Here is a 13,786-nt window from a genome sequence, read left to right as displayed (position 1 = left end):
GCTTCTCGAACTCATCTTGCCATCACACTGCATTGTTGACTTGTTGTACGAGATCTGCTGGATCAATCATCTCCATCGTAGAGACAATTCAAAGCACCTTAACACTGGAAAGCAGTGTGATCGGCATCCTTTCTATGTCTAATGCCACTTGTTAATTACCCATTCTGTGGTTCCCGCCTGCGGATATAAGCTAGCTTGACGAGCTGACAGAGAGGCTTGATTGGAGCAGACAAGTAGATACTTTGGTGTGCGCCCACAGCTCGCAGTTCTGAAATGCTGCCTGTTAGCAGCAACAGGCCTAGGCGCGAGTGAAACTAGTGCCTAAGAAGAACATGAAACATATGACTTTTAGCTGCATGCTGCTGTAGGATGAGGTAGGAAGACGGCGGACTGAAGTGGCAGCGTTTTCCAACGTGCCTGACAAAGAAGCACAGCTGTGACAGAGTTTGTTTCCGCCAACACGACTGTGTCCCGAACTAACCGACAGAGCGCGTGGTGTCATGGCACGACATTTCAGGCATTGGCCTGAAGGAAAAAATGTCAGTACTTGTGTAAATTAATGTATCTGCTTTTTAGACTAAAGGAAGGGCATGTGGTGCAGCCTGACAGGCTGATTCATTGAATGGCTTCCCAATTTTCGACATGGGGTTTGGAGACGTGCAGCCACGCTGGCTGTCATCGTGATCGCTCATCATTCTGTTTCCCCACTGAGACGTTCAGTGACATGCAATAAAATGCTGTATGTCAGATGTCCTCCTCACTCCTCATATTGTGTCTTTGTGCATGTGTAGCCTTTGTGGGTGACTTCTGTGTGTGTGTGTGTGTGTGTGTGTGTGTGTGTGTGTGTGTGTGTGTGTGTGTGTGTGTGTGTGTGTGTGCGCGTGCGCGCGCGTCTAAATATTTCGGTAAATCATATAAAATGTGTGTCTCCAGGAGAGGATCCTGAGACAAGACGCATGAGGACGGTGAAGAACATCGCTGACCTGCGGCAGAACCTGGAAGAAACCATGTCCAGTCTACGGGGGACACAGATCAGCCACAGGTAGGCACACAGATGGCAACCCCCCCCCCCCCTGTTACTTACTGGTAATGGTAAATGGCTCTGGTCTGGTTTTTGGTTAAGAAAAGTGATTAACAATGCAGATAATGCATTTATAGGGATATCCATAGGCCCATGGATATATGATGAAAAGGACAACAAGGGGTTGATTTTAGTTTTGGCGATACGTTTGTCCACATTTTTTTCCAGGCAGTCGTAGATTCAATCCATCAACCCTCCAGTCATGAACTCACTAAACTGTTAAGGCTGTAGCTACAGCACATGCAAAACGGAGCAGTAATTCACTCACTTCACCTAAAACACAGTCTAATACCACCACTCCCTTTTTCTTACAGTCAATCGGTTGGCAAACTGCTTCTGCAGTGGCATTTTATTCACGAAGTCAGGAGTTTTAAATGAGCTCCACCAATCATACTACATTTTAAAAACAATTTTAAAATGGAACCCAAATGAGTTGTTTCAGGTCTGAAGTGAATTATTCTGCACAGCCTGGCTTTAAAGGAATACTTCACCCTCAAAATGATCATTTGTGTATCAGTTACTCACCCTGTGTTGCCTGGAAATCTTAAAGAAAAAAATATGTTTGTCTCACGTGCCTCCACGATAAACAAATAATCCAAAAATGGGTTGAGTAATTAATATACAAATGATCATTTTTAGGGTGAAGTATTCCTTTAAGCTGCTATGTTATTTAACTGAGACGGTAGTGTCATGTAACACCTCAATTAGGATCATTTATATCTCACAAACCAAATGTAAAAAGGCTCCCATCTGCTTCTTAGGTGGTTCACTTAGTTCATTATACTTTTACTGGCATTAGATTAGTGTTACTGTGTGTTACGTCTGACCACTACTGCAACATTTGCCTGGTCGGCTTCAAAGATTCGACTCACCACCTGGCTTCCTGCAGGCAGCCTGCAACTTCAATCAGACAATGTTTTACAAGTAAATCAAATGCAGAGAAAACTTTGCATTTGGCTGCCAGTGGTTATTATAGGACACTTTAGCTCTTTTTTTTTTTAAGAGACATATGATACAGTCACATCTAAAGTTCTCTTTCTGAACACTATAAGTAAAGTTTGCTGTGTTTGGCTTTTTTGGGTCAGTCTGCTCTCCACTAACTCCCAAAATATCTGGCTCTTCAGCTGCTAACTGCTCCACTGGGTTCACCAGCTAGTCTTTATAAGGGTGCTTTCACACCTGAGCAGTTTGGTCCGTTTTAACAGAAACCTGGAGCGTTTGGTCGGATAGTCCGGTTCCTTTGGGGTAGTGTGAAAGCTGTGGTGCGGACCAAACAACCAAACTCTGGTCTATCTGAAAACGGGGGTCTCGGTTCGCTTCAAAGTGCACTAGAGTTAGTGCACTACAATTAAAATGAATTCCACTGCACACAATTTACGGACTTATATATGATTTGAGGGATGATGAATCCATGACTTAATATGACCACACATTGCTCATTGTTTGTGTAACAACACATCATCTCTCTCTCATCATGGCCTGCCCTCTCCTTTACTCGCTCACATTGTTCGCCTCCTTCTAAAATATTAGAAAAACCAAAGCAAAACCAGAAAACTCATACATTTTTTGTTGCTTCATTATTTTTGAGAGCAGGAAGTGTCGGCGAGTTTCACTCAACCGTTTCAACCGCATGAGAGTTGTTTAGAATGTTTGGTGCACTTGACAATGTGCAGTGTAAATGCTATCCGAACCAAATGAAAAATGCAACTTCACCCCCGAATCGCAGTCTACCAAACTATAGTCTATATCCACGACGTTCCACTTGCTCCGGTGCCGCCGGAAACTCCGCCGTTGTCTTCCTCTTCCTTTGTGTTGGCGTTCTAAACTCTGGTGGATTTCTGAAGACTAAGGTTAACTGCTCCTCAGATCTCTGCAGGGTAAATCCTAGGGTTGGGTACCGTTTGGATTTTTACGATTCCGATGCCAAACCGGTACTTTTAAAACGATTCCGATTCCTAAACGATTCCTAAACCGATTCTTGAACAACTGCAAAATGACATAAAAGAAAGGCTTTTTATGGAGTTTTTTTTTATTGAAAATGATTTAAATTTAACAATATATTAATGTTTTAAAGTACTTAAATATGTAATAAGTAAACCTAAGTCACCTAACACACAATACAATAATTTAACAAATAACAGTTACACTATTAACAAGTAACAACAAAATAAATGTTGAGTTGGTATGCCAACCAGCTTCAAACTTTAGCCGTTCTTTTGCAGAAAAGTGACCATATTTGCCTTCTCTGGCAAGATAGGACACCTCTCCTGACTTATGACAAGTCCTGCACAGGAGAAAACTCTCTCAGGTGGTGTCCAAGAGGTCTGTACACGCACAGGTAGGAGTTTGAAAGGGCAGACAATTTGGGGAGGCTGTATCGCCTCCCCCACCACCAGGCTACAGGCTCTTATCCCATGATAGACGATAGACTAGCAGAGCAAGTGTAATATGTTTACTAGTGATCACATGCAGTCAGTGAATGGTTAATATGCTTTCACGTCCGTTTTGGTGAGCCCAGAGGGAAAATATGCCATTTTAAAAGTAGCCTACATTTACGGTAGCTAGCTAACGGTAAACTACAGAGAAAGTGTGATATTTTTACGTCCGTTTCAGAGCGTGTACAAAAAGGCGTCTATCAGCAGGGATTGTAGAGTGCATGTCGGGGGAATAGCGTGGACACGCGCTTCACACCGCGAGCGGGCATGTGCGCCACTCGGCAGAAAAGAGGAAAAAAAAAAGAGGCTGCCGCTGTCCAGAGCGACAGAGGGAAAATATTTCAGTCGGAACCGAAAAGAGGAACCAAAATTTGCGTTCTAATCCCGTCCGAATACTACCGTTTGCGTAGGAACCGGTACCATAGTGGAACCGGGTTTCGGTACCCAACCCTAGTAAATCCAGACAGCTAGCTAGACTATCTGTCCAATCTGAGTTTTCTGTTGCACGACTAAAACTACTTTTGAACGTACACATGTTCCACCAAAACAAGTTCCTTCCCGAGGCTATTTTGCAGAGGCACCGTGGCTCCATCTGGCGCTTAGGCCTGTGACGATTGTGATTGGTTTAAAGAAATGCCAATAAACCAGAGCATGTTTTTCTCCCATCCAAGAATGCTGTGTGGACTAGCCAGACCCTCCTCCGCAGCTCTGTGGAGGAAGGTCTGGCAATGCAAGACTAACCAAACTATAGGTGTGAAGGGGGCCTGTGTCATTGTACCAGAACAATGAGTTAAAAGATGCAAACCCGCTCCATTGAGCTGGGGTGGTAATGATTCTCTGTGGGTTTTTAGTTCACATTACACATTTGATCCATTGTAAATATGAAAACATTGGTCCTAGCAGCTTTATGAAACAAACACGGTAATGTTGCGTGCTGGTATAGATTCTTGTATCTTTGTGACCATCAACAGGAACAAGCAAATATGCAAAATATAAAGAATGGAAGAACAGGAACAACAGAGCAACCATACTATTGTCATCTCTCATCAGAGAGCTGCAGCCTATATATGCTTGCTTTCAAAGGCTATTTTTCACACCGACGTAATATGTGGCAAGTCTGAAGCTGAGACACGTTTAACTTCCTCAAGATGTGTCATAGCCAAAACAAAAGACACACTAGGAAGGAGACCCACACATGTCACAACCAAACCACTGAAAATAACCCGTTTCCTTTGTGATCACAGTTTTATTTCACAGCACTTATTATGCAAGTCAGTTTCCTTGTGCATCAGTTGTCCTTGGAAAATATAAATAGTTCAGATTTTTGATATCTCTGACTCACCTCAGCAGTTTATCACACCGATCCAGCAGGGAGATATGTCTCCAACTATTAATGAGTTCCCTCTATTACCTTGCCATCTTCTCCTCCATGTTTCCTGAATTTAATTAAAGTACAGGCATCACCTTCCTCACCAGCTGGCACACATGTAATGACATTCAGGTGTTGATGGACAACCAGCACCTTAAAAGACTGTCCCACCTGTGAGCCATGGGCAACATGGACAGTCTAACAGTGTAGAGGCAGCGGCTCAGGCGAGGACACAAATGATAACCATTGGTTTATGTCAGCTCCCCAGGCAATGGTTCCCTGCTCGCCTCTCTGCTTCTCCCTCAGTCTATTATTTTGTGTGTTTTGCCCCATTTGCAGAGGAAGATGGTGGCCAGGCTTCAGACAGCCATGACAGATGGCAGTCTCTGTGTGTGTGTGTGTGTGTGTGTGTGTGTGTGTGTGTGTGTGTGTGTGTGTGTGTGTGTGTGTGTGTGTGTGTGTGTGTGTGTGTGTGTGTGTGTGTGTGTGTGTGTGTGTGTGTGTGTGTGTGTGTGTGTGTGTGTGTGTGTGTGTGTGTGTGTGTGTGTGTGTGTGTATTTTGTACATCTTTTTTTCCTCCGAGGAGTCTCAGCCAGGCGCGATCAATACAGCGCCATTGTCTTAGCACCACGTTTAATTCAATGGGGCACACGAGGTTGGGGTGTGAGGTGTTTGATTGGTCTGAGACTACAAGTCTCATTCTCATGCATCAGGCTCACAGTCAGCGTGAATTATGTACAAAATGCATCATCATACCTCCATATTAGCATCATACGGTGGGTATGCATGTGTGTAGGTGTGTGTGATTTGGAGCAGCGTAACAGCAAAGCAGCAAGCAACCATCACATTTAATGGAAAAAAAAGGTAGTCGGCTCCTGACTGTGTGCCGCTGCGGACATGTTTATATTTTAAATGTGAGGATAGCCTCTGAGTATGCATGCCAATTCTGTCCATGACAAAAGGCTGGCCAGACCATCCTAATCTGTCCCCTGGATAAGAAATGGCTGTAATCACCATGACGCTTTGAAGAACCTTTAGTAATTAATCGCTGTTATGCTCGAGCAGACATGACTGTCATATTGATCACTCTGTCTTTCCCTGTGCTCCGTCTCCCTCAATACCTGTTTACACCCCATTCATGCAGACTGGGTGTTCACACTTCCTGCAGGAATCCTCAAAACATGGAAATGTAGTTCACAAGCACAGCAACAGCCACCATAGTTTATTTTTTTCAAGAGTAACTGCACTATAAGACATTAAGTATGAACATATTTTTTCCCTTTGTCACTGATAGAATAAATAATTGTTGTCATTATGTCAACACTTAAGCCCATACAGTATATGTGCTGGTGGAAGTATTCACCTTTACAAATCAACACTGAAAAGAGTTTTTTGTGATTGTTGCAGGCAAAAATCCTTGATTATGCGGCACGTTTTCTTAAAAAATGCAATGGAATATGTGGGATATTTATGGGAACTTGCAAAAATTGCAGAAACTTGCAAAAACTGCAGTTTGATGACAAAGAGAAAAAAAAAGTGATTCCCCCAACACACTGCTTTTCGACGATGTTCACGTCGCGTAATTACGTCACTTCATAACATTCCCATGGCAACAGGGGAAAATGGATGCTCTTGTGTGAAGTAAACGCTACATTTTTCAACTTTCTGCTAAGATATGTGACTATTTTGCAACGAAAATGCGGGGATTATGAAGTCATGCAAGCCCGCCATATTTTGCGCAGAAATCGGCAATTTATGCTGCAAAAGTGCGTTGTATTTGAAAAAATGCGTCCCCCGCATAAATATGTGGACTTTGGCTGATTATGCATTGAATTATGCGATCGCATAATAACATTTTTCTGGAGGGACTGAAGTCAAGGCAAGGCAAGGCAATTTTATTTATATAGCACATTTCAGCACAAGGCAACTCAAAGTGCTTTACACAAATCATCAATCATTAAAGAACAAATAGCAAAATAGGGAGTAAAATAAGAATAAAAATAGTAATGAATACAAATTTAAAACCATTTAAGATACATAAATAAAAATATAGTTCAGTATAAAAAAAAATCCAAAAATAAAATTTACAATTCCGTATTAAAATTGTATACGAAATAAAATACAAGCATAAAAGAGAAGAAGTTGTATGCTCTGTATATGAAGGCGTAATCATTATCTTTACCTCATTTTCAAATTTCACTTTTAGATTTTTAGCAGTTTTGATTTAGTTTTGTTTATTATTTATTTCATTTTAAAGCGTAATTTTATGGCTTGGCTTATGACAGAAAATTAGAGAGAGAGAGAGAGAGAGATATGAGGAACAACATCCACGACCAGACAATTTTTTTATTTTTTTTATTTTATCTTTGCTGTCTTTGTTGTCCTTTGTCACCTCCAAAGCCTGTCCCCTGTGTGCCCACTCGCATGTCACAGCCATGGCCACAGCTCCCACAGATGCTTGCTCCCCTCCTCCTCCACTGCATCTTTTCCATATGCTGGAAGGAAAGGTCCTCGCTATAATCGAAGGGCGTGCTCGTTCATTTAATTCTAATGCAGCAGAATACAGGAATATTGACTACATAAACTAGGCAACTCTTGAGTGCCAGTACAAAATTAGAATTTATTAAATGATTCTCTCAGAGTTTTCAGTGAAATGTGGGACATCTGTTACATTTTGTATGTCTTACTTGCCACAGTCCCAGTCTGAACAACGTGTGTATGGCATTGCTATTGTATGCGACTTGACAAGGAATACTTTCAAAACATCTGATGTTTGACCTATCTGTGTTATGATTGCACTAAAGAACAGAAAGTCAGCTGAATGCAAAGACAACCCCAAACACCAATTCTTAATAGTGTAATCTACATTCTAAAGTTCACTGCCACGTTAGATAAACTATACTCCTGTGGTGATTATGGAGCTCACTAATATCTGCTCTTTCCACCGTTAGTTTTGCATCATTATGCGCTGGGCCTCTGTGCTCCATAAAGACTTTGCTCCCAGAAGTTTCACGTGCAGTATGAAAGTTAAACTGACTAGAAATAACAATGCTTGCCTGGGAGCTTGTGGCAGCTAATGTTACCTAAACGTACTAACCCAGTTGAAAAAGCTCTATGTGGTTAAGCTACAGTTTCCGAGGCCATGAAACCGTGTCCCTTCCTCTTTGAACTGACCTTGCTACTTTGATACTGCAGCCATCATGGCAGCTCACTTCACATCCGCAACATTCTTCAGAGAGCCCCATGTGTTGCGGCCTCCACAGACAAACAGTATTGATTAAAAAACACATTAAGTCTCCCTCCTCTGAGGTTTTTTATTTCTATCCAGACAATGGAAAATGGTATTGATTGTCAGTTGAAGGGAAAAGAAACAGCTCCATGTGTAAAGGCATGCAGTCATCTTCAAGGACAAACATGGCACAGCAAGCAGAAAAGGGAAATCTTCCCTGCTCTTGTGTCCCTGTCTGCTGGAGCCTGAGGGATCCCTGTTTAGTCCCATGGGGATTCAGCACCCGCCAGAAGACATTTTGAACATAATAGCTTCACCCGGTCCGGTTTGTTTATTTTGTGTTTACATTTGGAGTGAGGAGAAAGGGGCCAGGCTTAATTATTCATTGCTTTTGAACTGAGGAGATAGCTTTTGGTCGTATTTGCGTGCATGTACAGGATTCTGAAGCGACTACGTTTTTTAAAATTCTTTTTTAATGTACATTTAGCTGACGCTTCAATGCCAAGCGATTTGCAATGACTGCAACCGTACGGTAAAAAAGCCAGCTAAGCTACCAAAATTACAAATTCTTAACTGTAATGATGGGTCAAATCCAGAGACACTTTTCAATCCCTGACGATGTTCTTGTGAGAGATTGAGTGGAGAAGTGTCATGATTGAGCTGGAGGGAGGCACTTCTTGACAAGATGAGTTTTCAGTCTGATGGAAGATGGGAAGTGACTTGGCGGTTCTGACTGAAATGCGTGTGTGCATTTGTGTGTGTAAATGATGGTTGTGTTGGTGGTGGGGCGGGGAACCTTTCTCAGGATCCAGATTGAAGATGTGCGCTGTGGTGGCGATGAGCAATTGCTCTGAAATTGCTCTCAATCTAGTAGGGTTTAATATCTGCCAGCACCAATGACAGCCTCACTGCTACATAGTGTACACACGCGCGCACACACACAAAACAAGGTAGTGGCACATGCCAGTATTTTTAGTTTAATTAAATGTTTTAGGTTTTTTTCGTACCACTGAATCTTAAAGTGATGGTTCGGAGTAATTTACCCTAGGGTCCTTTGCACCATGACCTCGAGCCAAACACCCCCCCAGAAGCTTTTTTCACCTGGGTCGAACATTGGGCGAGTTAGCGTAGAGTAGCGTTAGCCGCTGAAGGCAGTTGCGGGGCTAATGGACCCGTTTGTATCTCTTAAATGACCCCACTAATAATGCCGAAATGATACCAAGGGTCTACACTAGTATATATAGGTTATGCACTCATAAACGATGGATTGGAAAGTTTGTAAGTACACCAGAAGTTTATGTAAATAACACTTGCCTGTTGGCTTCTGCTCTCTGCTGTTGCTGCTGTGGAGACGAGTGCTTAGGGACGTCTACAAATTACAACACCGAAAGAGATGCAACAAAAATATTTTTTAATTTAACTTATTTTTTAAAGTAAGTGCTGTAATATAACTAGCAGGAGACAAGTAATAATTGAGGTAAGTTTGGAGACATTACCTTATTTAATCATTTAATTAATACATATTTTTGTTGTATCTCTTTTCGGTGTAGTAATTTGTAGACAGCCCTAAGCACTCGTCTAACTGCAGGTAGCAGCAGCAGCAGAGAGCAGAAGCCAGCAGGCAAGTGTTCATAAACTTCTGGTGTACTTACAAACTTTCCAATCCATCGTTTTATGAGTGCATAACCTATTTGTACTAGTGTAGACCTTTGGTATCATTTCGGGCATTATTAGTGGGGTCATTTACGAGATACAAACGTGGGTCCATTAGCCCCTGCGCTAAGCTATTCAGCAGCTAACGCTACTCTACGCTAACTCGCCCAATGTTAGACCCAGGTAAAAATAAGCTTCGGGTTAGAGGTAAATTACTCCGAACCATCACTTTAATAATGTAACTTCCTTTTTTTTTTTTTTTTTTTTTACATAAATCCAGGTCATGAAACCAGACCGCTAACTGCAACTGAGAACTCACAGCAGCTGGTACAATTTACCAATAACAAAATGATGAATGATAAATTGAAGCCTAATATGGCTTACTAAGTCTGTCCACTACACCAGTTAAAATGAGCACACTTATTAGTTTCTAATCTGCTGCTGTAAGTACGAGATTTAAGTTTATGTTGAGCCCAACAAAAGAAACACTTTTGAAAGATTTTTCAACCATGACAATGGAACAGTCTTCACCTTTTATATATAAACTAATACAACTCAATAGAATAAAATCCTAATGGTGGATAGTTAATATAGTGCACTACATATTACACTATGTATATCATTTTGCTAACAATCTTGGAATGTGTGAATATTGCAAGTGTCGTGCAACACTACACCTGTTAGTCATGACGCTAAATGGAATTTCTCATGTGTCTGAAATCTCAATTAATGGCTCACTTTAGAGTAAAGTATCACGCTTATTTTATATAGTGAGTTGTAAATGAGTGGCCAAGGAAGTGATTTTGGAGACTTTGTTGGGATTTAACTTTCAGTTTATGAGTTCATACCAAACAGCAATCATTGGGCCTGAAAGGTGAAGCCAATGCAGAGGTGCCTTATACCTAGCCTCGTGAGACCGTCCTGATCTCGGCGAGCTCCAGTTTTCTACTCGCACATCAGTCTGGCATCTTGAGATAGAGAAAATTTGGAGCCGTTCGCTAAACGACCGACCAATCAGCGTTGGTTTTGAGGCGGGTTTAGGTGTGACGCAACGAGAAACGTCTATCACCAACATAGGTGGTGATAGACAGATGGTTTATCCAATCAGCTAACCAGTATTTTAAGACAGCAGTAGCACTAATTCTGTTAGCTGCTCGCTAATGCTTTTTTCTCTTGGATCCATCTTTTGGAATATGGACCGGGAACCTGAAATGGTGCTTTTTATTTGTAAATTCTCGTTACACAAATGGCAAATATCCTTTACCGACATGTTGCTTGCTTGCTGAGCTAACGAGCTATGCTTTGCCTGCAGCAGCAGGGGTAGCCTGGCTTGTGGTTGTATTTTCATACGCTTCGTTGATCTGATTGGTTGATTTGGCCCGTCTATCACCAAGATAGGTGGTGATAGATAGATGGTTTATCCAATCAGCTAACCAGTATTTTCTCCCCTTCCCAAAAGTTCTCAAATGGAAAGTTCCCAGATGGATATGCCAAAGCAATCCATCTGGCGGAGTCAGGTTACCTTATACCTGCATTCTATCTAATTTCCAGCAGGGGGACTCCACTGGTTGCAAAAAGAAGTCTGTTTCAATAGAAGTCTATGAGAAAATGACCCTACTACTCACTTGATTTATTACATCACTAAAAATGTTCATAACGAGTTTATGGTCTCAATAGCTAGTTTCAAGTCTTCTTCAATAGAGCATGTTCATTTTGTAAATTGTGGTCCAATTTCGAGTAAAATGGACAATAAAGCAGGGGATGCTTTAGGGTGTGGCTAGCTTGTGATTGACAAGTCGCTACTAGGTGGTGTCCTCGGCTTCTCAGTCTGATCCACCCCTCGTTCATCCCCAACTCCACCCTTTCGTCCAAATATGGTCACTTCTGGCTCCCAAAAAATTAAACAGACAGCCAAAATGCCAAACTCAAGGCATTAAAACGGTAGTCCACAAACCAGTGGGTGAGGTCACGGTGGCTACGTCCACTTCTCTTCTACAGTCTATGGGTTATACCAACTCCAATGGAGGGATGATGTTGACTTCAGCAGCAATAGTTTGTCTGGAGAAGCTAACCAAGAAAACGGCCTGCATAAGATGCTGGCTTTCACTGGAAACCCCAAACTTGCAAAATTCTTCCAAAATAAATTCATTTAAACAACTCTGGAGTCTAAGACTGTTTAGATTTTGTTGCTGATCTTGTTTGGATCGTTATTTGTAAAAGAGCTAATAACTGCCTGAGAAGTAAAGTGTCCTGTCATCACTAAATGATTATTGGTCCAGAGGTAGATTGGAGCTTTAATTTCTCAAAGGTTGCTCCTGCTGTTTGCCTTCATAGTAGGGCTGGGCGATATGGAGAAAATCAGAGATCACGATTTTCTTGACCAAATACCTCGATATCGATATTGCGGCGATATTCTAGGGTTGACAATTGGGGCTTTAACAAAATATCTTCACACTTAGATTTTAGATGAATAATCATCAGTAATGTGGACATAATGTCTAAGTGGGGAAAAGGCAAATAACAGAACAGCTAGAACAGTCTGGTAAGTTCAGAAAAGTACATCACTTTACTGTAATGCAGCCTTTAAAACCAGGAAAAGACAACACTTATGTCATATCACGATATTACCATATCAAAAATCGACGATATCTAGTCTCATATCACGTTATCGATATAATATCGATATATTGCCCAGCCCTACTTCATAGGGCAGATTGAACCATACCTTTCTATGCAAGCCTACCAATTTATGTATTTTGACAGAGAATCTGAGTTGCTGCTATTGTATATGTGCGTATGTGAAACCTGGATCTATGTTCAGAGTGACAAAGCTATATGGTTACAAAGAATGAAAGAACTGCTATTATGCAAAAACATACTGTGGCCAATATTGAACATGACATCTGAGAGCCTTTGAAGTGGTGCTGCAGAATTACATTTTTACCAAAATCAGTGAATGAACCTCCACGAGAAATACATGTTTAACTGTTAAACTCTCAGACCTCATTAGCAGCAGCAGGGGAAAGTTCCAGTGTATTTATATTTAGCATTGCTCAGCAATAACCAATCCCCTGCTGTCAACATGGATTCTTCTCCCGCTGAGCTCTTGGCGAAACAAAAAAAGCCTCCCTCTGTTCAGATTTATTTTGGTTTGGGTTCTGCTTTATACCTGATAGTGTAATGAAGCAAAAGAGCCTGAAAAAGCAGCAATTTCGAGAAACAATAACAATATGTTGTTATGCGTAGTCTCTAATCATACATTTTGTATTACATTTTTTTTAATTGAACATGTGTGTTCATATGTGGTACATTAGATATGTAAAATCTCCGCACCTTTCCTGTACTTCCTGCTCTGCCATATCCGTCATTTTACATGCTCATTTATCTCAACACACACACACACAGTCTCATTCTGTTTATCTGTCTCTCTTCTTTTTTCTCTCTCTACTGCCTGGAGATAAAGATAAGCTGATTTAGCACACCACATTGTGTAAGAATAGTTAAATGATTTTGATTTCTATACCTTGGCAAATTGATTCTTGTATTTCCATATTCGGCCAGTATCACTTGTCAGAGTTTTAATTTTTTATTTATTTGGCCTCTTGGTACTCTGACATGGCTGTGTGTGTGTGTGTGTGTGTTGATCCCAGGAGGTGTTGATAGAGATGAGTTGTGAATATGGCTGGCATCGCTGCCCCTCTCATGTTGGCACTTGGCATCACAGGGGTGCAGCGTACTGCCCTTTCTCACTGATCACACACACACACACACACACACACACACACACACACACACACACACACACACACAAGGGTGTTCTCACACCTCTCTCACTGCTGATGTGTGAGACACTGCTTTAAGATGTCATGCTTTTGTCCCCTAATGAAGGCAGGCATCCACATAGGAGTCTCTCTCATCCCACATATCCAGCCACTGTCCTCCACTTCAACTGCATCTTGAGCTACATTTGTCCTTTAAAGTTATTGTTTCCAAAGGCTATATTTTTTAGCACTTGTGCA

General features: G+C 41.5%; 1 protein-coding gene across 2 annotated transcripts in view; it reads left to right on the top strand.

Moving 5' to 3' along the window:
- The window catches only part of nav3 (neuron navigator 3), a 230,372-nt gene that overhangs the window by 141,600 nt on the left and 74,986 nt on the right, over nucleotides 1-13,786 (top strand). For both annotated transcript variants that reach the window (XM_039791195.1, XM_039791196.1), the window contains exon 11: nucleotides 934-1,042. In XM_039791195.1, coding sequence (XP_039647129.1) covers nucleotides 934-1,042 — 109 coding nt within the window. The remainder of the gene's footprint in view (nucleotides 1-933; nucleotides 1,043-13,786) is intronic.

The sequence above is a fragment of the Perca fluviatilis genome, chromosome 23 (assembly GCF_010015445.1).
Source record: "Perca fluviatilis chromosome 23, GENO_Pfluv_1.0, whole genome shotgun sequence".
In the NCBI taxonomy this organism is placed as follows: Eukaryota; Metazoa; Chordata; class Actinopteri; order Perciformes; family Percidae; genus Perca; species Perca fluviatilis.
The sequence above is the reverse complement of the archived record's forward strand: the minus strand, read 5'-3'. Positions and strand labels throughout refer to the sequence as shown.